The sequence below is a fragment of the Narcine bancroftii genome, chromosome 14 (genome assembly GCF_036971445.1).
Source record: "Narcine bancroftii isolate sNarBan1 chromosome 14, sNarBan1.hap1, whole genome shotgun sequence".
In the NCBI taxonomy this organism is placed as follows: Eukaryota; Metazoa; Chordata; class Chondrichthyes; order Torpediniformes; family Narcinidae; genus Narcine; species Narcine bancroftii.
In genome coordinates, this window is record NC_091482.1 from 61,108,561 (window position 1) to 61,135,491 (window position 26,931).

Below are 26,931 nucleotides of genomic sequence, written 5' to 3' on the forward strand. Positions count from 1 at the left end.
TTAGGAGTGGGGTACACTGAGCCCTGAGGTGGGGTGTAAGAGTGGGGTACACTGAGCCCTGAGGTGGGGTGTAAGAGTGGGGTACACTGAGCCCTGAGGTGGGGTGTAGGAGTGGGATACACTGCCCTGAGGGGGGTGTAGGAGTGGAGTACACTGAGCCCTGAGGTGGGGTGTAGGAGTGGGGTACACTGAGCCCTGAAGTGGGGTGTAGGAGTGGGGTACACTGAGCCCTGAGGTGGGGTGTAAGAGTGGGGTACACTGAGCCCTGAGGTGGGGTGTAAGAGTGGGGTACACTGAGCCCTGAGGGGGGGTGTAGGAGTGGGGTACACTGAGCACTGAGGTGGGGTGTAGGAGTGGGGTACACTGAGCCCTAAGGTGGGGTGTAGGAGTGGGGTACACTGAGCCCTGAGGGGGGTGTAGGAGTGGGGTACACTGAGCCCTAAGGTGGGGTGTAGGAGTGGGGTACACTGAGCCCTGAGGGGGGGTGTAGGAGTGGGGTACACTGAGCACTGAGGTGGGGTGTAGGAGTGGGGTACACTGAGCCCTGAGGTGGGGTGTAGGAGTGGGGTACACTAGGCCCTGAGGGGGGGTGTAGGAGTGGGGTACACTGAGCACTGAGGTGGGGTGTAGGAGTGGGGTACACTGAGCCCTGAGGTGGGGTGTAGGAGTGGGGTACACTGAGCACTGAGGTGGGGTGTAGGAGTGGGGTACACGGAGCCCTGAGGTGGTGTGTAAGAGTGGGGTACACTGAGCCCTGAGGTGGGGTGTAGGAGTGGGGTACACTGAGCCCTGAGGGGGGGTGTAGGAGTGGGGTACACTGAGCCCTGAGGTGGGGTGTAGGAGTGGGGTACACTGAGCCCTGAGGGGGGTGTAGGAGTGGGGTACACTGAGCCCTGAGGGGGGTGCGTGTTGGGTTCAGGAGATTCATGGACCCCGGGAGGTGGGGGAAGCATTAAGCAGTCACACTCCCCGTCTCGCTGCAGTGCCGGGCGGAACGTTTCTCCGGGGGGGGGCAGCGTCTGGGCTGGACCGGAAGTCGCGTTAATTAAACAAGATGGCGGGCCCAGGCTGATGGAGAGCGGCTTCCTGCCCGCATGTGGAATTGGAAGAGCAGCCGAGCTTGGGCCGCTGCTCCGGGCTTTCCTCGCCTTCGGTGGGCGGTGAGGCGTTTGTTGTGCACGTACAGCTCGGTCGATGGCCGGCTGGTCCGGGCCGCGCCGCCATGGAGGATTCTTTTCTTCGGAACCGACGCGTTCTCGCAGTGGATTCTGCAGACGCTGCACAGGCGCAGGTACTGAGGTCGGGGTTAGGGTGGGATACTGGAGGTCAGGGATGAACAGGAACCTGCAGATGCTGGGGTCCAGTGCAATGCACAAAGGGAGAGGGTACTGAGGTCAGGGGCAAGGTCAGAGACTGGAGGTCAGGGATGAACAGAACCTGCAGATGCTGGGGTCCAGTGCATGCACAAAGGGAGAGGGTACTGAGGTCAGGGGCAAGGTCAGAGACTGGAGTCAGAGGTGAACAGGAACCTGCAGATGCTGGGGTTCAGTGCAATGCACAAAGGGAGAGGGTACTGAAGTCAGGGGCGAGGTGAGAGACTGGAGCCAGAGGTGAACAGGAACCTGCAGATGCTGGGGTTCAGTGCAATGCACAAAGGGAGAGGGTACTGAAGTCAGGGGCGAGGTGAGAGACTGGAGCCAGAGGTGAACAGGAACCTGCAGATGCTGGGGTTCAGTGCAATGCACAAAAGGAGAGGGTGCTGAGGTCAGGGGTGAGGTGAGAGACTGGAGTTAGAGGTGAACAGGAACCTGCAGATGCTGGGGTCCAGTGCGTGCACAAAGGGAGAGGGTACTGAAGTCAGGGGCGAGGTGAGAGACTGGAGCCAGAGGTGAACAGGAACCTGCAGATGCTGGGGTCCAGTGCGTGCACAAAGGGAGAGGGTGGAAGACTGGAAGTCAGAGATGAACAGGGACATCTGCAGATGCTGGGGTGCCATGCACAAGGCGAGAGAGTAGAGCCGCTATCTAAACTGCCTTGCGGAAAGGTGTGAGGTCAAGGGGAGTGACCCCAATCTGTCCCTAGGGTTATTTAATGGCCCATGGCCGACATCTTGCTCTTTGCTGAATAGCTTAATTACGAAAGTGTGCAGATGCCATGATCGTTGATAAAACACAGAAATGCTGGTGGAACTTAGCAGATCTCATGGTGTCCAGAGGAGGTAAAGATAGATTACTTAAATTTCAGGCTTGAGCCTTTCTTCAAGGTATGAATAAAAAGCAGGCAGGTCCCTAAATAAAAAGGCTGGTGAAAAGGGAAGAATGGCAGGGAGAACAAATGACAAAAGGTGTTAATTGGATAAGGATGGGAGGGCAAAGAGAGGAAAAGTGAGTATTGTTTGGGGGGGGGGGGGGGGTTATGAATGCATAGCAGAGAGAAAGGGAGAGAGAGAGATAGCTGGAGGAAAGGAGACATAGGGATAGATGGGGGGGACAGTGCTAACAGAAACTAGAGAAGTCCATGTTAATGTAATCTGGTTGGAGGGTGCCCACACCTCCATTCAAGTCTGCAAACAGTCCTTCCAAGTAAGACCCACTATATGAATTTACAAGAGTCATCTGATGCTCCTGTTGTGGTCTCCTCTCTATTAGAGAGACTGAATCCAGAATGGGAGATTACTTTGTTAAGCACCACGGTTTCCAGTGGTCACTCATTTCAATTCATCATCCTATTCTCTTGCCGACATGTCTGTCTATGATCTCATACACTGCCAGACTGAGATCACCTGAAATTGAAGGAACAACACCTCGTATTATGGCATGAATATCAATTTCTCCGGTTTCCCCTATCCACCTCTCCCCCATCACCCATCTATCACTATGTCTCTAGTTTTTTTTCTCTCTCTCTCGTATACCTTGAAGAAAGGTTCAGGCCTGAAATGTCAGTTATATGTCTTTACCTCCTATGGATGCTGAGTTCCTCCAGCATTTCTATGTTTTTATTACTATCTGGAAACAGTGAATAGTGTTAAACCAATGTCATATTCAGTAGGTCCTTCCGCCTTCTCTCACTCAGCCTGAGTACAGAGAGGATACCCGAGGGCAGAGAGGATACCCGAGGGCAGAGAGGATACCCGAGGGCAGAGAGGATACCCGAGGGCAGAGAGGATACCCGAGGGCAGAGAGGATACCCGAGGGCAGAGAGGATACCCGAGGGCAGAGAGGATACCCGAGGGCAGAGAGGATACCCGAGGGCAGAGAGGATACCCGAGGGCAGAGAGGATACCCGAGGGCAGAGAGGATACCCGAGGGCAGAGAGGATACCCGAGGGCAGAGAGGATACCCGAGGGCAGAGAGGATACCCGAGGGCAGAGAGGATACCCGAGGGCAGAGAGGATACCCGAGGGCAGAGAGGATACCCGAGGGCAGAGAGGATACCCGAGGGCAGAGAGGATACCCGAGGGCAGAGAGGATACCCGAGGGCAGAGAGGATACCCGAGGGCAGAGAGGATACCCGAGGGCAGAGAGGATACCCGAGGGCAGAGAGGATACCCGAGGGCAGAGAGGATACCCGAGGGCAGAGAGGATACCCGAGGGCAGAGAGGATACCCGAGGGCAGAGAGGATACCCGAGGGCAGAGAGGATACCCGAGGGCAGAGAGGATACCCGAGGGCAGAGAGGATACCCGAGGGCAGAGAGGATACCCGAGGGCAGAGAGGATACCCGAGGGCAGAGAGGATACCCGAGGGCAGAGAGGATACCCGAGGGCAGAGAGGATACCCGAGGGCAGAGAGGATACCCGAGGGCATCCCCTCTGTTCTTGTGATATGCACTGTGGTTTCTCTTCTAATTTAATTGTCCACAGGTAGTGACGCTTTTGATTACTCTTTCTTATTTATAGCTCGTTGCAGGAGGGAAAGCTGCTCATTGAACGGCTGGAAGTTGTTACTTTGCCAACCATGAAATCTGGCGACTTCCCTGTGCGAAAATATGCAAAGATGAATCAAATTTCAGTTCACGATTGGCCTTACTTCACAGAGCACAGTCACTTTGATGTTGGAATTATTGTATCATTTGGTGCTCTCCTTAGTGACGCTCTCATTCGGCAGTTCCCATAGTGAGTAGTTCTCTTTTATCTGTTGCACAGTTGCACGTGCAGACTGGAGATGTTTTAATGATGTAGAATGAGAGTGAGTGTGATTCCTCCCTCCTTCCCAAGAGTTAGAATATGTGAAATAATATTCATGATTCAGTGCTCTTCTCCTGTACTGTTTTTGCTTCATGACGATATCTCCTCTCTGTCTTGTCCCCAGTGGAATATTGAACCTCCATCCTAGTCTCCTTCCAAGGTGGAGAGGTCCTGCTCCAATCTTTCACACTCTGATCCATGGAGATCAGGTGACTGGTGTAACCGTCATGCAGATTCGACCAAGAAGGTATGCTAACTTGTGCAGGGACTTGTGGAAGTGAGAGAAACTGGTTTTATGTTTATAGATTGACAGTGACCTATATCACAAGAGTTCAAGATGCACGTAGCTCCACATCTGCTGAAATTGCAGAAATAGTCCCTATCGTCATAGGTGGTAGTACAACACAGTAATAGGCCCTTCACCCCACCATCAAGTATCCTTCCGTTCTAATCCCATTTACCAGCACTAATTCTATGCCTTGGTGATTCAAGTGCTTATATCGATGTTGTGAGAGGACCTGCCTCCACCAGGCCTCAGCCACTTTGCTCCAGAAGAAGAAAAAAGGTATTGGGCACTTTGCCCTTTCAGCCTGTTTTGTTATTCTTTTAATTTTTTTAATACTTATATTTTAGACAGACAGCACGGTAAACAGGACCTTTCAGCCCAAGAGCCTGTGCCATCCAATTGCGCCCAATTGACCTACAACCCCCGATTCGTTTTGAATGGTGGGAGGAAATTGGAGCCCCCAGGGAGAATATACAAACTCCTTACAGACCGTGCGGGATTTGAACCCCAGTCCCTATCACTGGCAGTGTAACAGCATTGTGCTAACCATTCATTGAGGTTAATTTATAAGGTTGTGGCTGATACCCAACACTGTCTCTTTCTGATCACCAAATCAAAATTGATTGATCAGTGAAATAAACTGAAAAATAAATGATTATCTGCTGACCTCTTGGTTCGCAAACTTCTAAATGATTGAACACTGCTGAGTTTTGCATAAATGGCTGCCTGCTTGTCCAAAGAGCTGGATTTTTTTCAGCTCTTTGCATCTGGAACAATGATGCAAGCAGCCTTTAGGCTGATAGGTTTGAGATTTTTATCACCCCAGTTCAAATTTGAACTGTGAGCGGAGATTTTTAAGCCAATTAATCACAGCAATAGAAACATTGGAACAAGAAGTCTTTAATTGTCAATCTTTTCCTAAATAGTTTTATTTATACAGGTAGTTTCCTGAATTTGTTTGATCATATTGTGTGGGCGGCATGGTTAGCAGAGTGGTTAAAGCCATGCTGTTACTGCACCAACTACTGGGATTTGAATCCTGCACTGTCTGTAAGGAGTTTATACATTCTCCTCATGTCTGCCTGGGATTCCTCCAGGTGCTCTGGTTCCCTCCCACCGTTCAAAACATGAGATTCGGTGGGACGAGTCTGGACACAAGGGTTTGCAATCACATGTAACTGTTATTATCACACAATTTATAGGAGACCGTGGGAAACGTTAAGGGAATAAAACGTGCACAATTTATAATGGAGCATGGGAAAATGCTACACATGATTCACACAGACATTGCCAACATTTGCACACTATAGCAGGGATAATACCCTTCCTGGTCCCCTTATTGACGGGAAGCAGCCCTGATACGAACGGTACCCGGAGGGGTATACACACACTCTTGGATCCCTGATTGTTGGGAGGTGCGGCTCAACTGCAAGAATCAATCTATAGCAGCTTAAACTATAGCGATACTATAGCTCAGCTTCAGTGCAATACACACCTTACCCGTGACCCTTCCAAGCGACATCCAAGAGAGGTGACCGGGGCTATCACCATGAGCAGAGAGAGAGCGAGCAATGCACTCTGTCCTGGTGCTAAATAGAGGGCTCTAGCCAATTTTGATGCTGAATGATATGAATTAACCAATGGCAAGGTGTGGACTAATTAGTGGCTGGTGCCCAACCTTGAGCAACAGATGTGACTTATGAATACATTCCAGACAGGGAGGGGGCATGCGACCACCACAATACACATGTACCAGACAGATGGGGGGAGGGCAGATTTCTTCCACACACAATAGTAGGTCAATTGGGTGTATTGAGTGGCATGGGCTCATGGACCGAAAGGGTCTGTTACCATGCTGTATGTCTATGTTTTAAAAAAATTGCTGATTGACTTGACATTGAGCAGCGAACTTCTATGAAAGAACTAAAGAAACACAAGGGGTGATTGATATTTGTTGTTTGTAGGTTTGACGTTGGCCCAATTCTAATGCAGCAGGAGTGTCCTGTCCCTCCAAGATGTACCTCTGATGAACTAGGAGTGATACTGGCAGATAAAGGTGCTGAAATGGTAAAATATTTCACACTGACATGAGCTGAGTTTTTTTTGTCAAGATTTATTATCCATCTGTATTACCTTTGAGCAATGATGATGAAGTTATTGAACTGGTGAGATCCACCTTGGTGGAGACATGCTGGTGATAAGGAAGTCCTGGATTTCCACTCAGTGATGATGAAGAAGAAAATGTTGGTACTATCAATTAAGAAAGACAGAGAGAGGATATCCTTGAGGGAATGAAAGCTCAAATCTCTTTCTTGTAGATTCATAGGGGACTACACAAGTTAAAGGCTAAGAGAATGTTCCCTTTTGGCACTGTCTGGTGTCAACGCCAATGAAATTTAAGATTAGGAGGAATTTCCTGATGAGGATTGTGTGCTTGGAACTCCCTGTGGCAGAGTAAGTGGTCCTTTGGTATACCATGTATGTTGGTGTATATGAACCTAAAAAATGTCACCCCAAAACCAGGGATCATCTTACATGTCAAATATAAAATCTTAACCTTAATATTCTGTGGTTTAGAGTTTCTCCCATGGCTATGAAGAACAGCATAAAACAGTTGCATAACTCCTACAGTCCTACAACTAAATATTTTTCTACTGAAACTTGCATTTCGGAAGCTGAATTAATAGTAATGTTATAGTAAAACAATAAAGATGTATTAGAAACTTGTCCAACATACCTTAAAATAACAGCACAGCAAACAAAGTTAACAATTGGCATTTGCAACAGCTGACAAATAGTAAACAATCAGCCAGGGTCCCAGGTGCGTTTTGTTTGCACTGCAGTTACTGGTCATTTTAAAGACAGGGTTTCTTGGAACAGTTCAAGTTTTTACTAATGTGCAGTGAGAGGAGGCACTGCACACTGGCCAATTCTAGAGAAGCATGCAATTGACATGGTCCATGAGCAGTGTCAAAATGGATACTGTTAGGTCTGCTTTGTTCATGAATGAGTGAGACAAACACCAGACTGAGTCGAAATCAGGGTTCTTTGTTCTTTATTACCGGATTGTAACACTTGCGACTAACAATGTTAGTCGGAGAATGCATTCTGCCATTATCAGCAAAATGGTGATTTTTTATACCCTTGGATACGTGCTTAGAACATCATCATATCATTACTTGTCCAATGACTAAAACTGTTGCTATCCTTTCCCTGCTAGCTTCCTGCCTCTCAATCCATCAATGTCTCTCTTATCTTGTAAGTACAAGGATGCATTCACATCTTGTTACAGCCCTGCACAGGGTAACTCCTTACACATTCCCATCTCATGATGTTTTACCTAACAGGAGTACAAGGACACCTCCCCTTCTTGTTACAGCCCTGCACAGGGTAACTCCTTACACATTCCCATCTCATGATGTTTTACCTTACAATACGTAGTATCAGGAAATTAAATAGGCATTTTTGCACTTAAGTGGGGTAAAAATAACCAAGAGCACAGTAAAAGACTTCAAAGCCATGCTTCATGGTGTAGTCATTTTAGAAAAAGAAATGATCTAGTACTGGGGTGGAAAATTAAAATAGTGGAGAAATTACTATCAGATCTTGATGTTAAAATTACTAATTTCTATCGCTATGTAATGCAACAACATAAGAAATGCTATTCTCTATTAAAGTAACATCAGAAACATAGGTAAAACACCTATGAACTTGGTTGGTAAAAGATGATTGGGGCAGTAAGCTCTCAGTGAGTATAGCTCAAAACCGACATTTTAAGTATAAATTCTGGGGGTCGTATGCTCTATACGGTAGTTAGAGCAGGAAAAGGTAGAGTTCTAATTAGTAAGGATGGTGGAGCAGGCTTGGGCTAAATGACCTGCTGTTCCTACATGTTGTGCTTTGGTCAGATGAAATCTGTCTGTGTCCATTTCTGAACTGACTAATGCATTCGTTTCAGCTGTGGTCATTGTTGAAGAGTCTGCCAGAACACATTGAGAATAAATGGCAGCAAAGCAAAGAAGGCATCACCTTTGGTGAGTGCTGGAGAATTTTCAGCTTTGATATAGACCCCCACCCACATTTATTTCATTCATTCTCTAACATTGTCAAAAGGTTTTACATCTAATCATTTGGTTGTGCTTGTGGTAGTATTAAACAGCCCATAGTGGAGAGTTGTGGAAGGAGTGTACAGAAAGTGGGTGTTTGTGCAAAAGGACCTTGGAAACAAACTGTGTAGTGCTTGTGCCTGCAGCTCCGAAAATCACTGTTGCCGACAGTTGGGTGAATTGGGAGGAACAAACCGTGGAGGAGCTTGATCGGTTACACCGGGCCATAGGATCCAGGGTAAGTGTGCTGGGGCTGCAACCAGATGTTTATATTCACTGGCAAAGCTGGGATTTATTGTCTTCCCCAATTGCTCTTCATTACATTACCTTCGTGAGCCTCAATAATCATTCTGGAGTAGATATACTTAGTGCTATGGATGGGGAATTCCAAGATGAACTGGTGTCTAGTTACTGATGGTCCTGCACTCAGTTCATGGAACAAGGTGGACTGGCAGAAATGGAGAGCTCATTGAATCTGCTTGCCTGCTGTGTTGCGAAGTGGGTGAGGGAAGATTGGAGAGAACGAGCCCTGCTGGTGATTTAACATGCTGCTGGCATTTCCTGGTTGGGCCTGGGAGTGAATGATGTTGATTCTGACTTTGTCACAGGTGCCTCTGCGGACTCTATGGATGGGCAAGACTGTGAAGCTGATGGAGTTGGTGGATGCTGAGGAAACTCCTGACCTTCGGGGTAGGTTGTTCCAGATCTGGCATTAAGCAGTAGGCTCGACAGCCTGCTTTCTCCTGTGGAAGCTTGGATCATTCAGTAACTCTCAGGAGATGAACTGCGGTAGATTTGAAAACCAGTGCTGAAACTTGAGTTCGGGGTCAGAACTGATTGTAACACAGTCTGAGGATGGGCCATTGAATTGAAGTGCAGTCTGGTGGACATGACCAATCCTGTCGCCACTTTTAAAGAACATGTGGGTGGGTGATACAATCAATATTCGTCCTTAAACCATGATTACTGAAGAAATTATTAGATAAACAACCTTACAGTTATATATTTTCTTAATAGATGTATTCAGTAAAAGCTCAGATAGATGATAGATGAAGTGTTTCAGGACATATACTAGGTCACTTGGACTTGATCCTGACCCCAACCTCTCCTCCAACAGCTGTTGGAGATACTTCAGTTCAAACGAGTTTGTTTAGGTCCCACTTTGCCCAGAAAGATCTGAGTAATCCTGAATTATAACACCCTGCATCCTCCCTTGAGTCATTCATCGGACATGTCCTCCAATTCATTTACACTCATTAGCATGTGGCATACTGGAGGTAATCCACAGATCTCAGGCTTCAAGGGTGTGCACTTTAACCTTTGACCCATCTCAATTCCAATTGCAGGATTCTCATCTTTTTATCTTGTGTTAGAACACTGGCTATTTATCCCACCCCTAATGTCATGCGGGACCTTGGCATCAGTTAGGCAACCAGCCTCCTGATTCATGTCTAGATACTGCCCAGTCCCCTCGTAATTGAGTTTCCTACTAGCGTTGCCCATGCATTCTTCTTCCTCCCCACTGCTGTGATCCTGCCTCTGAAGTCCCCTCAGATATACTCACCCCTTTTCCTGGCTGTCCAACCTATCTATGCCCCTCGTAATCTCACATACTTCTTTTAAGACACCTCTCCATCCTTCATGGCACCAAAGATGAAATTCCTAGCTTTGCCAACCTTGCTGCAGAAGACATGTTCTCCAATCCAGGTGTTATGTGGGAAGGGAAAAGTTCAGTGGGTTCAAAGAATAGTGGGTTTGGACACAGGCTGAATGCAGAAATAATCTTTATTGAAACACGTAAGGGATTGCAGTAGGGATAACACATGCAAGTATTCTCAATCACACAACACTACAGCCAGTCACAACAGAAAACATTACTGATACCAGCAATTGCTTACACTCTTACAAACACAGTACAACCCAGTCACATCGAACTTAATACTACCGATACTAGCAACTGTTTATACAGACTTATCACAACCAAGGACTACAGTGCACTACCTGCTGTTCCTTGACTAATGTGGGCATAGCTCAGATACTATCTATGACTACAATGGTATACAACAGCTCTGATCCCTATTCACCTTACCAGAAAATCCTCCAGTATTGTCCACAGCAAGATCTGTCTTGGAACTGAAGAGCAAAAGAGGAATAGCTACTGCACATAGTAGACTTTGTAGTACAGTAAGCTGGAGGGTCCAGCCGACTAAAGGGGTCAATGGGCAAATGTGCCCATTGATTGGTGGGTGTTGCGACATCTGACTTTGCTCCAGACGGAGAGGTCACATGACCCTCCTCAATCCATACTTCACTAGGTGACATCCTAGTGAATCTGCACCCTCACCAAGGCATCTACATCCTTCCTGTATTGAGGCTCCTCTATCCACTTCTGAAACTCAGGAGCACACCTTGAAACTCAGTCTCGTGGAGACATCACCCTGCCTTCATCTGGCACACGATCAAAAGCAACTCCTGCAGGTGTACTCATCCTAATTGCAAGGAGCTTCAGGGAACTCCCACTGATTGCTGGCAGTACAATAGGTTTATAGGTGCATAGGTTTAACAGCCTGAATGAAGCTGATCCTGACATGCTCCTCAGCCACAAGGCCCAAGTGATAGAAGGGAAAAGCCCTATAGTCAAAACCCTCAGACCTTTTCTTTCTGAATGTTGTGGGATTTTTAAATGGTTTATTATCTAGTTAACTGAAATCGCCTGAAAACACTTACAATTTTTAATTAAACAGTTTAACAAGATATTGTCACATGCTGTAGTTATTTTAAATCCTTTTACTGAATTCTGAGGTGACTTTGTCCTTGAAGTGAGATTGCTAGAGAAGCCAGCGTTGGCAGGGAGGCTGCTGTTGGCGGGGAGGTCAGCACTCGCACAGAGGTGAATATTAGTGGAGAGAGAAATAGCGGTAATGCTTCTGGAACTGCATTCCCATATCTGCACCATTCCACTTTTAGATTATCATTAAGTTGAACATGTATTGCCTCAATTCGTCCCTTGGAGTAATCACCCCACTTGAAGGGCCTTCTGGCAGCTTGAAAGGTTCCATTATTATTTTTATTTCTTATTTATTTTAATTTTTAACCAATGATTTTTTTTGGATTATTGCTGGTTGCGCCTGCCCCTTTATTGCGATTAGTTGCGAATCTGATTATTTAGAAATGTATCTACTCTCTTATGTTTGGACTTCCTGAAAGTGGAGTGAACAATTTTCACATTAGCCCTGCTAAACTCTCCAGAATTGCATCTCGAGTTTCTAATGTTTCTTTTTACAGCTGCCAAGCAGGAGCAGTTTATCCCTGGAACTGTCTACTTCCAAAAGGAATCAGATGTGCTCCTGGTGCGCTGCAAGGTAACATGCTACATAAGTTTCAGTGCACCTGAAGTTTTTTGACTGGTACTGGATCCGTGATCATTTTGTGTCAGTTATAGTACAATTCATGTGCTCTGGAGTAATTTCCTACTGTACAAGAGTAGTGGGGGTGGTGGGTGGTGGAATGGTGTCTAAGGGTGAGCTCACAGATCCAGAGATGCGTGTGTATAACAGGCAGAGGTAAAACAATCATTACGGAAGGAAGAATGGGCATTGTTTGAATCCTGAATAGACCTCTGCTGGCTATCTCCTACTGTCATGGTTAATGGTAATTGAGAATATTAAGACAAGAGCAAGGTGATTGCCACTGATTGAATGGCAGGTGTGCATTTGAAGGATTAACCAACTAGAGGGTGAACCAGTTGGCGTGAGATTAGAGTAACCTTCTAGGTGCAACCTCTCAGCTTCACCAAGCAGCAATCGTAAATTAGGAGCTAGCCAAGGTCTTGGAGACCTAATAAATGCGAAACAATGAGGCAGGGGCACCTACTAGTAGAGAGGTGAAAGACAAATGGTCCACTCAAAGACATTCCAATAGCAGGCCAGAGGTGGCTGTTAATATGGTAATGAGAGCTAGCAAGGCTTAAGTAAAGACCTGAAAACCCAAAGTGATTCACTGAATGGCAGGCAGTAAGTAATGTTGATGCACAGAGAGATCTGAGGGGTCCATAGTTCTCTGAAAGCAGCTAGGGCAATTAAGAATCAAGCATGGCATTCATGCTTTTATAGGTTGGTGTGCAGAACATTGTTGCAACTTTACACAAAAGACTGCACTTAGAGAATTTCTGGTGGCCACACTGAGGGACAAATGTGATTGTGCTGGAGAGAGTGCAGAGGAGATTCGCCTGGATTAAGAGATTGGATATGCTGGGTTTGTTTATCCAGGGGCGAGCTGATAGAAGTATGTAAGATTGAGGAGAATTGATAGGGTAGATGAATTGTATCTTTTTCAAAAACAAGAGGTATTGGGTTTTTTTTTTACACAGGGAATGGTTGGCACTTGAAACCTGCTGCCGGAGATGTGGAATCCGATCTAATTGCTGTGTTTAAGACACTGAAGGATAGGGTCCAAATGGAGGAAAATAGGTGATGGACAGCAGAGATGCCCTTTAACCTGTCTTTGGTTGACCTTGATGGCACTCTATATTCTGTCTCATGGTTACTGAGCATTCTGCTAGTTTCTAAATAGTCAAACACAACAACCTGAGACACCTCGTGAAACAGAGTTTCTTTCTAAGTCACACCTAATTGCATTTAATTTATTGCTGTGTTTGCTATAATGGAAATTCCCTCATAACCTTTGGTCAGTGTTCCCTTGTTAAAGTTTGGGCATTCTAACATGATCTTGTGGCATTGTAAAGAATTCTGGGACTTTTGCTATAAAAGTTGGCCAACATAGAATGTAAAGAATTATGAGGTTGTAATTTTAAATGAGGTGGTAATTGAACTGGTTTCATTTTCAAAGAAATGATTATGACTTAATTTTCCCAGAAATTCTCTCATATGAATCAGCTGTAATGCTTTTCTTATCAATGAGGGGCAACAATCCACATCTGTGAGATATTAATTGTGGGCTAGAATAAGTGATTGAAGCTAAGAAGTAATTGAAAGACTGGGAGTTGCTTGTTCATGGGATTGGAATGTCTTGTTACCAAATGTGAAAGAGGTTTCCAATTAATTAGAACACATGAAAACACACGCAGGCATTGATCTTAACAAGTTGACTCTTCTAGTGTACTTTGAGAAGGATTCAGCACTCGAGAAGAATTACTGACTTTTCATAGTGCCTCCTATCTCCTGCCAGCGTTATTGCAGTAGAAGTAATAAATGGTTCTCTGCTGTATTCTTTATCACAGATAAGTTTGCAGCACAGGCAAACTTTTATACCCTCAATGCTGAGTTCACATTATAAATATACCAGTGAAATACACTAGTGGAAGAAAGAAAGACGGTGGCTTTCAAACTTTTAATTGGAGCCACAAAGTCCAAGCACTCTCAACTTTCAGAGTGAAATACACAGTGATGATCCCATTTTCCACAAAGCTACTAACTCCCACAGCTACATCTCTTCACATATACTCTGACCCCTGTAGGGATTCTATTCCTTTCAATTTTTCCATCTCTGCCTCGTTGCTCCCAGGTTGAGGTATTCAATTCCAGATAATCCAAGATGCCCTCATTCTTTAAAAAGTGTAGCTTCCCCTCGACCACCATCAACTCGGCCTTTACCTGCATCCCCTCCATTTCTTGCTCATCTTCCTTGGCTCCCATTGCCCCCCCCCCAGACGAAACAGGAACAGGATTCCCACCAGTGTCCACATCCAACATATGTCATTTCTATCACCTACAATGTTATACCACCACCCAACACATCTTTTCCTCTCCAACTTCCATGGTGACTGCTCCTTCCGTGATTCATTGACCACTTATCTCTTCCCACTAATAGCCTCTTTGGGACCTACCCCTGTGACCGCAGGAAGTGCTCCATTTGCGGCCACACCTCCACCCTCCCCATCATTCAATTGGTGTCATGGAGGGGACACATTGTGGGCTGAATGGCCTTAGATATGATTTTGCTGTCCTCCAAAGATTGTCCTCAGTCAAGCCTGTTACAGCTCCTGGCAACTTCATCTAAAATCCTGTTCCACATACACATGTCAGCCACCTTCTCATTGAATGACGAAGCAGATTCTGGGGCCAAGGTCACAGTTCTTCATCATGTTCCGTATTAAACACAGTAAGGGTTTCTGCAGCCTCCAGAAAGAGCAGGGAGTTCCATACTCTTGCTTCTTTATCCAATGAATCTCCAAGATCTCTCTGACCCTCAGCATTGCAGAATATTTACCTTTTTCCATGTTTGCTGCCCCCCCCCCCCCAAATAGTTTACCTCTGTCTCCTGAGGATTGGCACTTTGGTCCCATGCCCTCAGGCTACTGATAACAATAGTTGGCCAAGAACTACCCTGACTTTGAACTGTGGCATCAATGGCAATCATCCTAAACCACGATCCTCACAGTTAAATCAAAACCATTATTATAGAACATAGAAAGCAAGCCCCTGGATTGACCCACTTGATCTCACTCAAGGGTTACCCATCACCTCTTTCTGCTGTCCATTTGCTACATCGTGGAGCATCCCATGCCCTTTTCCCCTTGACCTGCCATGCAAGACTTTTGTCAAGATAAGTAGGGCTACTTAAAATGCATGGTCTCATTGATCTGAACTGTTAATTCCTCAAAAAATTCATACCGTCAGAAAACTCCGACCTGCTGTAGCCTCCAGCAACTGAACTGAGATCTAGTTATTTCCAGGATCAGAACCTGTTCAGTGATTTCTTATGTTGTCGTACAGATTAACACCTCAGTATCATTGGAGAGGTGAAATGCCTTTTTTAATTTTTCTGATATGATGTTGGTATTGAATGCAATTTAAAATTCTTGCATTTCTTAATGGATTGGCAGAGAAGAAATAGCCAAGCCTAACTATCCCCTTGTTTCTCTCTAGAATGGCTGGACTGGCTTCAAGCAAGTGGTGTTGAAGAAGTTGCTCTCAGCTGCAGATTTTTATAATGGATACCTCCATCCATACTTTCAAGGGAGTGCAGTCTTTCAAAATGTAGCCAGGTTTCAAACATACACACCTAAAACAAAATTCTTTAAAAGGCCAAAATGAACTAGTTGGTGGCTTGATGGTGTAATTAGAATTCAGTTACTTTCATGCCACCGAGACCTGTAGTGGACACCTCGGTGGGATAGAGGTGGGCATTGGCTGATGCCAGTGGAGAAGGAAGCCACTGTTTCCAGTGATGGAATAGAGAAGGTGAACCTGGTTTATAGGCGCAAAGGGTTTTAAAAAAAAATAATAAATTGACACAGAATACGCTGAGTACCTTTACTGATGTCTATAGAATGAAAGGGGTAGTGACAGGAAGCTGGTTATTTTAAAGCCAGCATGGACTGCAGTGGGCATATATCCAGAAACAGCCATTTGGCCCTTTGGGTGAGAGTCCAGAAACAGCTATTTGGCATGTATCCAGAAATGGCCATTTAGCCCATCAAGTTCACACTGACGTTTAGGTCCCTCCTATTTCTCTCCAGTGTTAAACCTGCTTTGCCAGCTTCTTAAACATTCGCTTCTGCCACTGCTTCTGGTGGCACGTTTGATGATAGCAGCTTTGACTAAAGAAATCGTAAATTCCTTGTTTACTTTCTTGGTTGATGGCCTCTGCATGTGGAAACTTCTCTGTTGAGATTTTTAAAAGAACTCTCTTCATTCATCTCAAGGGAGCAAACATCTGGACCATTCATACCCAAACTTGAGCTGTTTATTTTACAAACATCAAATATTCCTTCATAGAAACTACAAGCAAAAATCACAATTATGTCGTAAGTACAAGCTGTCACTTGCAGAGAAAGGTATTCCAATGCATGTTGTAGTTAGAGCAATGAGCAAGGACAGTTCTAAAACTCTACCAGTAATGAGTTGATAATTAGTTCCAAATATTCTTTGAACTGTAATTCCTCCTTGAGGAAGCCTGACTTTTTGAAACAAAGCAACGGGTGGTTGAAGCCACGTCACTGAACAACAGGCTCCTTTGCCTGCACTCTCAGTGTCTTCTCAACTTACTGAAGAGACGAAGACCCCGTCGTTTGACTCCCTGTGCCCGGCCTCTCTTGCCTCTTCCCATCCTCGGATTATATGCAGGCCGCTGTCCTGGAAACTCCTGCAGGCTCTGGAAAACACTCCGGTGACTCGCCGGCTTCTCCTCACAATTGAAGGTCAACGCCACACCCACGTTAGAGTTCATGACTCTGGAGACAGCATCTGAACTTCCAGCAAAACATCTCCCCAGTGCTATCTCTTTGGCTGTGCTCGGGTCCTGGTCGGTTACTGTGTAGATTCCATAATTGTGGCCAAGTGGGTCGAGTGGAGCCAACATGGTAAACTCGCTGGTGTCGTTGTTGACAGCGAGAGGCAGATGATTGACCAGGTATTCCTGTAGCATGCTGTTAACATTTTCTACGTGGCAGTGACCTTGAGGGATGACCTTCACTAGCGTACGGTCAACTCTCTCTTGGTCATAGAGCATGCCACTGCATTTGAATTCCAAACAAACAGCAGAAACTCCAGGCAGGTTTGCATCATGAATGCTCCTCACATCACGGAGGCCATACATCTGACCCACAGTGGCAGGGTGAGTGCCCCCCAGGTTTCGAGATCTCACTGTGATTTCTTGATTTCCTCTGAGCTTCAGCTTTATGTAACAAGCTCGGAATACGAGTGGCCGTGGCCACCACGCCAGATAATCTTCTGTCCAGCTCAATGGGTCATCTTCAGTGAAAGGTACGGTGTTGTAATCATACCTGTCACTCTCCACTCTGTAAAACTGGAAATGGCCAGCGCTAAAGGGAGCCTCTTCACACTCTCGTAATTTCTCGTAAGGATAAATTGGGCCGTTTATTTCCTCTGGCAAGTTGTCATTGGGTTTGGCCACATTTATCCTGAAGACTGTCTTCTTAGCTCTGGGATCTTTGTGGTCTGACCTTCTGTACTGGAGCTTGCTCAGATAGGGCTGCTGAACACCTATTACGTTGGAACTGGCCGAAGAAGACACAGCTTCAAGCTCCTCTCCCCTGAGTGTTGCCATCACGTACGCAGAATAAGCATCTGCTTGCTTATCATCACAGAACACGGGCACACATGCCCCATTGGAGCCAGTAATCTTGCTGTCAAAGCGACCCCAGGCCCGCGGATTGGAGACAAATCCTGGCATGGGCTCCAAATTAATGAGAGAGATGGTGACTCCCTCCAACTGATCTCCGGATGTCAGCCGGTCGCTTCGAAAGGATCTGACTTTCAAGTAGCACCTTCTGTTTTCTGGGACATCCAAGTTAAAAAGCCTCCTCTCCCGAATCTCCATATTGCCCACCAGGAAAGTTCGCTCTTCCCGTTTACCCCGATGTCTGCTGATAAAGGTGAAGACACCTTCCTCTTCCCAGAAGCCGGTTTCAGGATTGAGTGACCACAGTTTCATTTGCTCCAGGTGTTCAGGCATGTTGACTTGAGCAGAGTCCAAAAAGACCCTCACACGTCCTGCACTGAGACTTTCCTGTGCTGCCTCGTCTGTAAAATCCAGAGAAAACATGCCGTACGTCCTCAAGGGGAGAATATCCCCATCTTCACTAATAAAGTTCAGGTCACTTTGTGCTGCAGAGGCCAACGAAATATCTCTGGGGTCCAGGAATGTAACACTGGCCTTCACCAAGCCCCTGTAGAGTTCCCCACTTGGCCTGTAGAAGGTGTTGGGCAGAAGCTCCAGTTCAGCTATTGGGTTTTGGTTTTTTATTGTCCCTAGGTTAATGGTGTTGCTGATGGAACAATCCAACGTTAGCTCTGGTCTCTTCCTCACCAGTTTAATCTCATGAAACACAGAACCTCCCTTTCTGTTGAAGGGTAGCACCTTTGTGGTGTTCACAAACTTCTGGTGGCGATCGACAAAGGTGAGCACGAGCCTGCTGATGTCTGCAGGGACGACGATGGAGAAGGTGCCTTTGTATCCTGTCATGCTGATCTTCTTTCTACCCATAAAAATCTGTCCAAACCGCATGGGTTCCCCATTGTCGACAGCCACTGCACGGCCACGGACGATTGCTTTGGTATCAATGCACCTCTGGCACCCACATCTGGTCACCACCCTAATGGGAAGTGTATACGTGGGGCAGGAAATGATCCGGTCTTCGAATTTCACTGGTCCACAGCAATGTGCCGTTGTATCTTTGCACAGACCCTCCGGTTGCTGGCTGCCAGCACAAGCTGTCGTTGGACACCTGCCCACGTCATAGTAAAGGGACTGGCTCAGATTCTGGTAACAGTCAAAGGGAAGCTTTATCTGGTAGTTCTGAGGCCTAGGATTACACGAAGGAGCATCCCATGCTGGGAAAACAAGAACAAACCAACACATTTCATTTCAAGAAACAAAAAGATTTGCAGTTTCATCCAAATCACCAGCAAGCACTTTATATTTGGTGACAAAAGCGGGAAATGCCATCAGACCCAGTACCTCTCTGGAGGGTGAAGGAGTGGTATCATTGCAGTTGGGTGACTGGGACCAGAGTACGGGCAAAGACCAGCACCCACCGGATCATAGGATAATTTGGAATACTGCCAACGTCATGAGAATTCTTGAAATTCTGACAAATTAATCTTTTAAATCAGAAAGTAGCAAGCCCTATAAAGAAGGTGGTCGTGGTTTTGGTGGGGGGGGGGGGGGGGTGCTGGGGGAAAGCATTTTGGAAAGAGCAATCATATCTTGAGGTGAGCTATGATTTTCCCAAAATGGAATGGGACCAGCTACTTGAAGGTAAATGATGTCAGCAGGTGGAGGCTTTGAGGAGGGCACTCCATAGAAAGTCACTATTTGGACTAGAAAATATTCCATACCTGCTTTACTGTCACTGGTCTAAATCCTGGAACTTCCTCTCGAATAGAACTGTGGGAGTGTGAGCACCTTCTTGCAGTGGTACAAGAACACTGCACTGCCCCTCCTCATGGGTAGTTAGTGATGGAAATAAATACTGGTCCGCCAGCAATTCTCACATTCCGAGAATGTTCTGAACAAAATACACTCATTTTTCATGGACATCAAGCAGCTCTCCCTCAGTACTGCCCTCCCACAATATAGCACACCCTCAGTGCAATGCTCCCTCAGTACTGGCCCTCCCACAGTGTGGTGCTCCCTCAGTACTGCCCCTCCCACAGTGTGGTGCTCCCTCAGTACTGCCCCTCCCACAGTGTGGTGCTCCCTCAGTACTGCCCCTCCCACAGTGTGGTGCTCCCTCAGTACTGGCCCTCCCACAGTGTGGTGCTCCCTCAGTACTGGCCCTCCCACAGTGTGGTGCTCCCTCAGTACTGCCCCTCCCACAGTGTGGTGCTCCCTCAGTACTGCCCCTCCCACAGTGTGGTGCTCCCTCAGTACTGCCCCTCCCACAGTGTGGTGCTCCCTCAGTACTGCCCCTCCCACAGTGTGGTGCTCCCTCAGTACTGGCCCTCCCATAGTGTGGTGCTCCCTCAGTACTGCCCCTCCCACAGTGTGGTGCTTCCTCAGTACTGTGCTGCTTGTGTGTAAACCTAAGCTGTCTCATACTATGCCGTTCAAGCAATTAGCTGGCAATTGGCCAGGGTGGATTCACTCTACTGCATCTGATTTGCTCATTAAAAGTTTAACACTGAAAACTCCAATGTAAGTTCATCATGGATTTGCTTGGTGGTCGGTTCTAGATAACTTTTCAAAGGCATCTCGAAGGCCTGGGAGCCTTGGCCTCAACTTTGAGGAGGTCGGGGAACTTTGGTGAATTGCCAGGGAGCCAGTTCATGAAGCAACTGGGGATTCTTGTTCACCGCTCTACTATCTCATCTAGATAAAGGACTTACATTTTGGACTCTTGTTTAAATGTGGGGAAAATGGGATGGTGTGCTCGGAGGAGGACTAAGTTAGCACGACTTCAATAAACCTGAAATTTGCCCTCTCCTGCTGTGGACTATTGTTCACACAGTGGTGTAGTTTACTTTTTGTAAATATGCAAGACCTGTCTTCCGAAAGACCTGGGCCCTACAGGAGTTGCTCTGGTTCACTGACTTCAACAATGCCTGTGCTCAGGAATTCTTTAGCATCACATGAAGATGAAAATGTGGTCATGGTACTTGTCTCAAACTATCAGAGTAGGAAAATGCACAAAGGCAATGGTCGGGAGTAACGGCACCTTGGCCATTACAGTGGAGTGTGAAAATGGAAGGGAACTTCATGATTTGCCTAAGAAGGTCAAAGGCAGTGGGCCTAGTCACAAGCTGAAACGATTTGAAGACTCGTCATCCATCTGTCACTTCAGCAGCCTGGTTGAGACCCTGTTTCATGGAGAGGTGGAGAGCGCAAGGATCCTTTGCATGCTTGAAAGGTGCTCCTCAAAATCTGGCTGCACTTCAGCCCCAGACTCCTGATCTTTGGGAAACTGGGACAGAGGAGGAAGGGTTAGTCTGGTACTGGGCCTGGCCATGTCAGCCATCCATGGGTGCACACATGGATTCAGCTCAGGCTGACTGCTGATCTGTCTTCTGAGGACACCTGTGTCTCCCTGGAGAGGGAGTACAATACTCGCGGGCAATTTGGAGAGTCTCTAGGAATGATTGGCCAAGGGTTTGACAGCATCGATGGATATCAATTTGTAACATGTTTTGTGTGAATAGTATGAGTTGTAAACTAATGTAGAACTTGTAACTTTTAGATTAAGAACAATAAAGGGGAAATATTGATTTAGCACCAAAAAGGCAAAAAAAGAGGCAGTTCTGAGCGTCACACAGCCAGAGCAGCATCTCTGATGGAATGCTGAACTTCAGAGGAACTGTGGACTTTCTACTCTCAGAACTGATCTGTGGGGCAGCTGAGAGAGGCACCGTCACCACACTGAGGAGGTACTGTCAGCTGGGCGTGGAGTTAAACTGGTGCTAGCATAGGAATCTCACCATTCTGGGGACAACACTTCTCACTTCATTTTTTATGCTTCATCACGGAACCCTTGTCATTGTAGGAGGTCTGTAGGGAATAGACCTGGAGAAGCAACCTGATCAAACCACCCCGACCTGCATGAGTTTGACCAAAAAACCTACAGTAGTGAGAAGAGGAACCAGGTTTCCCTTTAAATACAATGTGTGCTATCACCTGTGATGGTGAGTGTGGCTGGCTGGGATTTGATGGAACCCACTGAGTTGCTGGCTTGACACATGTACTTCCCAGCCTGCTGTTTCTGTAGCTGGCTCAGGACCAACACTCTGCCAAATCCCGCTCTTCCCCTGTCCAGCAAAGAACCATTGTGATACCTGCAGTGAGAAGACAATAAATAGAATGCAAGCAGAGAGCCTGACCATTGCTGGACATGACCGGGTTTGAATCCCAGGCTGTCTGTAAGGAGTTTGTTCATTCTCCCCATGTCTGTGGATTTCCTCTGGGTGGTCCAGTTTCCTCCCACCCTTCAAAACATACCAGAGATTGTAGGTCAATTGGATGTAAGTGGGCAGCTCAGCCTTGTATGCTGAAATGGCCTGTTAACATGTTGTATGTCTAAATTTAAATTTTCCCTCGCATAGCCATCCCTGAGAAGACTGTACTTCTCTAATACTTTGGGCCAACCTGTCCACTCCAGCTCCCTCCAATCATTTTTCATCCAAGTCTATCTATGCCAGCCTCTTCTCTCCATCATGTGCTGGCCCTCACTCATCTGAAGTGTACCCTGCATGGGTACTCCCTCCCCATGGTCAGTCTGAGCAAGGTCTGATTTTGGACAAAGTGGAGGTTTCTTTGAGTGCCCTTGGCCAATTACAAGCCTTTTCTTGGTGGTCCCCGATACCCCATTATTGCCTGTACCCCATCTCCAACATTCTTCAGTCTGTATTGCAATGTAACTCCAGACTGTAGGATGGTGATCACACACAGCTCAAGATTGCTCTCACCTAAAGGTTGAGAACCGCTGCAATAGACTAACCCAGTGGTTCTCAATCTTTCTCTTTCCACTCACTTTAAGTAATCCCTAAATGCCATCAGTGCTCTGTGATTAGTAAGGAATTGCTTAAGGTGGTATGTGGGTGGGAAGGGAAGGTTAAGAATCACTGCTCTAGACCCAATTGTCACCAAAATATTTTGCTTGAGAAAATTTGTCACTGGATCATTTCCTTTGGAGTAATGAATCTGTGCACATAATGAGTCAATTAGGTACGATTAAAACCGTGGTCTTCAATTTTTTTCTTTCCACCCGCATACCACCTTAAACAATCCCTTGCTAATTGCAGAGCACTTATGGCATAGGGAATACTTAAAGTGGTTTGTGAATGGAAAGAAAAAGGTTGAGAACCACTGGACTAACCATTGATGCCAAACCCATTGAGGCAACAGGGATTGGGAGAAATAAAAGCATCAAAGGGAAGAAGCACAAACCAGATGGACAGATCCTTACCAGAGATATTGGTGAGCTGGAGGATTGCACACAACCTGACAGCAGAAGCTAACATCCTGGCCCTCTCGTCTGGCCTTACTCTGGGGCTGTTTCCTGATGAATGGCTTCTCTGCAGGAGAGAGGAGATTTAACAAAAACAGTGTTTCCTGGTAACTAAGATCTTCTTCTTGGGCCACTACTTATATTAGTTATAGTAAGTGGTGTCTGATTTGTTACACTGGTCAATGAAGATTTTGCTTCCAAAACTCTTTTGAATGTATTTTATAGATTTTGGGCTGCTGATCATGTCTCTTCAAAAATTTCCTATCATGCAGTTTTTTTTTAGATATAACTTACTTTTGTAATTTCCTGTCTACTAGTATATTGCCCACAAAGCAAGCTGTATTGGTCAGTCCAAGCATGAACTCAGTGCAGGTACTATGCAAATGTTGTCTTAGGCTTGGACGTGCTTAGTCAGGATAGATGCAGACTGGCTATAAAAGCAGCTCACATATATAAATGTTATGCATTATATTGATACACTATAGATTAAACACATGTTGATGCACATGTTCTTCAAGCAATAGCATTTATTGTCTTCAGGAAAATTCAATACAGTAGAACTGTCTTGTCAATATCGCCACAGTTCTGTGGTTAGTATATGCCAAAGACTCAAAGACGCAGCATGACTGCACTTATTAAGAAAGCCTATGAGCTCTACCTCAGTTGTAAAATTGGTGATCATGACAAACCCTGGGCTCCTCACATTTGTTGGGCAATGTGTGCAGTCAACCTGAGAGCTTGGTTTAGCATCATGCAATTAAACATACTAAATTCAATGAAAGTTAATTTGATGTTTATCCAACTTTCTACATGATACAGCAAATCTGAAATTATCTTTGAGTTCAGCATGAAATTGTCTATCATAATCCCCAATTGTTTTTCAAGAATCAAACCTTTTGGAAAAAACTTATTGTCCAGTGTTATTGGTGGGGCTTGTTTGCAGAGCAAGGGTTACACCCACTGTATCACGGTTACTCTGCATGGTCTCTGAATGGACTGGTCAATCTCTAGTTTATCGGCCACATTAGTTGTGACATGAATGTAGTGACCCTCACTAGTTACATTGCCTGACATGGGTTAGTTTATTGTGTCCTGATCATTCACAGTGATTTCACAGCTGTCTCAGGTCTGCATTGAAAGCCTGTGGTCAGGAGAGGAAGGGAAGAAGGTGTGATGGTAGTGTGGAGGAGGAGGGTTGTGGAAAGTTGAGGTACAGGGTGAAATGAGGGGAAGGATAATGCAGAGATGGGGGTGTGAGGGCCAGGGTTGTAGTGGAGGGTGAGGAATCCATGAGGGCAGTGGTTCTGGGTTGTAATAGGAATAGGGAAATGGTAAAGGGCTAAGCTTAGAGGAAGAAATGATCATAGGGCTTAATTGTTTCTCATGTGTAGGTCAAGAGGTGTTCATGGAGAGGAGAGAAAATGGAGCTGGAGGGTTTCAAGGCTGTTCTTGCCCAGGTTTCTTTGATACATGGAGCTGCTCTGTCTCCTCTCATCTCTACCCCCCCCCACCTTTTCCCTCCCCCACAGGGCCACCAATCTGGTGCAGCTGCATGGAGTGAGGAGGGAAGCTGCATCTTTGTGCTCCCACTGCCCTGCTCATTCTTCCTCCCCTTCTTTCTATTCTCACCCTCCCATTACTCCCCTCCCTGTTCACTTATCCTTGGGCAGGATGGGTGATGGTGAGTAATGACTCTATTACCATTGGGTGGCCATTGTAGATCTACATTGTCCTTGCACCACACCCATTCAATGTTACACTCTGTATTGGAGACACCCATTGTGCACTCGCTATTGTTTAGCACCAATGAACACACTTCACCCTCACTCGTATACACCCTACTTTAAGCAATATGTAAAAGTCAACTGTGTGGAGTTACAAAGGCTATTTATTAATGAAAGATGTCTAATGCTGATGTGTTTTTCAAAAAGCAGTGTATAATGGTCAGCTTGTTCAAAAGAGAAAGATGTACAAAAGTGAAGGATATGTAATAATGGAGAGTGTAAAATATTGGGAATGTAACAGAAAAGTTTGTAATAGGAGTGTAAAAGAACATCGAAATCTACAGCCCAATACAGGCCGACCTAATAACCAACTCTACTATCTGCCTAGAATTTTCCCACTGCATAACTCAATTTTTTTCAGTTCCATATACCTATTTAATAGTCTCTTAAAAGGTCATTGTACCTGCCTCCACCACTATTGCCAGCAGCTCATTTGATGCACCCGCTATTCTCTGTGTGAAGAACTTGCCTCTTATATTCCCCCTGTACTTACTTCCAAGTACTATACCTTAAAACTGTACCCCTGGTGTTCCCTATTTCATCCCTGGGGTAAAAGCCTCTGGCCATCTGCATGATCATTGCCTCCCATCATCTTGCACACCCCTAGCAGGTCACTTCTCATCCTCCAAGGAGAAATGACCAAGTTCATTCCACCTATCCTCATGAGTATGAAGAGTGAATGGTGTGTTTGATAATGTGTGGTAGATAATGAAATGGTGTGGAAGATTGAAAGTGTGAACTACTCAGGCATGTGCAGCAAGGGTGTACAATAATAGCTGTGCTAAAATGAGAGGTGGGTTGTGTGAATCATACACAATTGTAGTGTATGATTGTGCAACAGTGAACAACGTGTAAGACAATGACATTGTGTGTCATGGTGGGTTGTATTACAATGAAGCAATCCTGTTCCTCCTGTTAGTTGTGTTAACACAGGAATGTTATCTATTTCCTTACCGGATCTCCTGAGCTTTATGTCAATGTAGGAGGTTTTACTGGTGCTTTTCTCCAGTGTGACCACAGCAGTTCCGTAATAGGGCTTTGTGACCTGCAAGGCTGTAGTTCCATCAGGACAGAGGCCAGGGATCCTGAACTTGCCGTTGTGATCACAGTTGGTCAAAGGTGTGTCCAAATCTCCCTGCAGGTGGACAAATGTCCCAGAGGCAGGAGAACCATCCTGGAGTCGCACTGACCCATAGAGGACATGCTCTTCACACATGCAGTGGGTGCATTCTGCGTTTACCCGGCCCAAAACACAATGAAGATCACACTCTGCAAAACATCATCAAGGACACTATTAATTCAGGTCCTCAGTCTGGTCTCAAACCTATTCCCTCCACTCCCAGACTGGATGCAATTCCTATTGTCCTCACCTTCCATCCTACTGACCTTCACATTCAAGGAATCATCCTCCATACTTCTAATACCTCCAGTGTATTACCATCAGTCATGATTCCCAATCCCTTCCCCTCTCAACATTCCTGCTGGAGTCTTCAATTTTCCATCCACTCCCCTCTCATGGCATCTTTGTGCAAGATGCAACACCACCTCTTTCACCTCCTTCCTTCCCAGACAGTCATTCCCATGAAGCTGAGATTCGCTTCATCCAGTTCAACACTCTGTACTTGGTTCTCCCAGTGTGATCTCTGTACTGGGAATACCAGGCATTGGATGATTGTTTCACAGAGTTCCCACTCACATGCCATCTGAATTTCTATCCCAGTCCCCCCTGACCACCCTATGGCCTCCTGCACCTTTCCAGTAAAGTAACACACCATCTTCTGAAGGGATACCACAGTCTGCAAAACTTCGAAAGCCAACAATTTTTCTTCTCAAATTCCAGCATTCCCCCACACTGCTTGGGAGACAAAGGTGATTATTGTTCATTTTGTATCTCCTTCTGCTTCATGGATGTGATGTCACTTCTAATCTTTAGATTAGAAATATAAAAATATAATCTATAAGAAGTGGACAATGAAGACTTTGGTTCCTGATTTAATGGATTTTGGGCTTCTGATTATGAAAAGCACCGTAAACCTTTCCTGTCATGTACTATTGTTTAAATGTAACCTATTTTTTTGTGACTTCCTGACATAATTTAAGTCTACTTCAAGCATAGAAGACCATGAAGACCAAAATGTCATTGAA

The 26,931-nt window shown here is 45.8% G+C and overlaps 2 protein-coding genes across 3 annotated transcripts in view; one reads left to right on the forward strand and one right to left on the reverse strand.

The window, feature by feature from the left end:
* The first annotated feature begins 1,034 nt into the window (after positions 1 to 1,034).
* mtfmt (mitochondrial methionyl-tRNA formyltransferase) lies at positions 1,035 to 15,839 on the forward strand. Of its 2 annotated transcripts, none has more exons than XM_069911558.1 (9): positions 1,035 to 1,291; positions 3,898 to 4,113; positions 4,310 to 4,432; positions 6,436 to 6,538; positions 8,430 to 8,505; positions 8,709 to 8,815; positions 9,186 to 9,267; positions 11,863 to 11,939; positions 15,465 to 15,839. In XM_069911558.1, the coding sequence occupies exons 1-9, from the start codon at positions 1,095 to 1,097 to the stop codon at positions 15,630 to 15,632; spliced, it is 1,149 nt and encodes a 382-aa protein (XP_069767659.1). In that variant the 5' UTR covers positions 1,035 to 1,094; the 3' UTR covers positions 15,633 to 15,839. The 2 variants fall into 2 exon arrangements, with proteins under 2 accessions (XP_069767659.1, XP_069767660.1); XM_069911559.1 differs by having other exon boundaries at positions 8,724 to 8,815.
* Positions 14,286 to 26,931, reverse strand: part of LOC138749747 (cartilage intermediate layer protein 1-like) — a 29,736-nt gene continuing 17,090 nt past the window's right edge. The window contains exons 6-9 of the mRNA XM_069911557.1: positions 25,741 to 26,055; positions 22,961 to 23,069; positions 21,673 to 21,830; positions 14,286 to 18,893 (exon numbers count right to left, since the gene is read on the reverse strand). Of these exons, the coding sequence (XP_069767658.1) occupies positions 16,567 to 18,893; positions 21,673 to 21,830; positions 22,961 to 23,069; positions 25,741 to 26,055 (2,909 nt within the window). The 3' untranslated portion in view covers positions 14,286 to 16,566. The remainder of the gene's footprint in view (positions 18,894 to 21,672; positions 21,831 to 22,960; positions 23,070 to 25,740; positions 26,056 to 26,931) is intronic.

Coding starts and splice junctions, on each gene's coding strand:
- mtfmt (XM_069911558.1), top strand. CDS start 1,095: ATGTGGAATTGGAAGAGCAGCCGAGCTTGGGCCGCTGCTCCGGGCTTT. Junction 4,114..4,309: donor CTCATTCGGCAGTTCCCATA/GTGAGTAGTTCT, acceptor TCTTGTCCCCAG/TGGAATATTGAACCTCCATC. Junction 9,268..11,862: donor GGAAACTCCTGACCTTCGGG/GTAGGTTGTTCC, acceptor TTCTTTTTACAG/CTGCCAAGCAGGAGCAGTTT.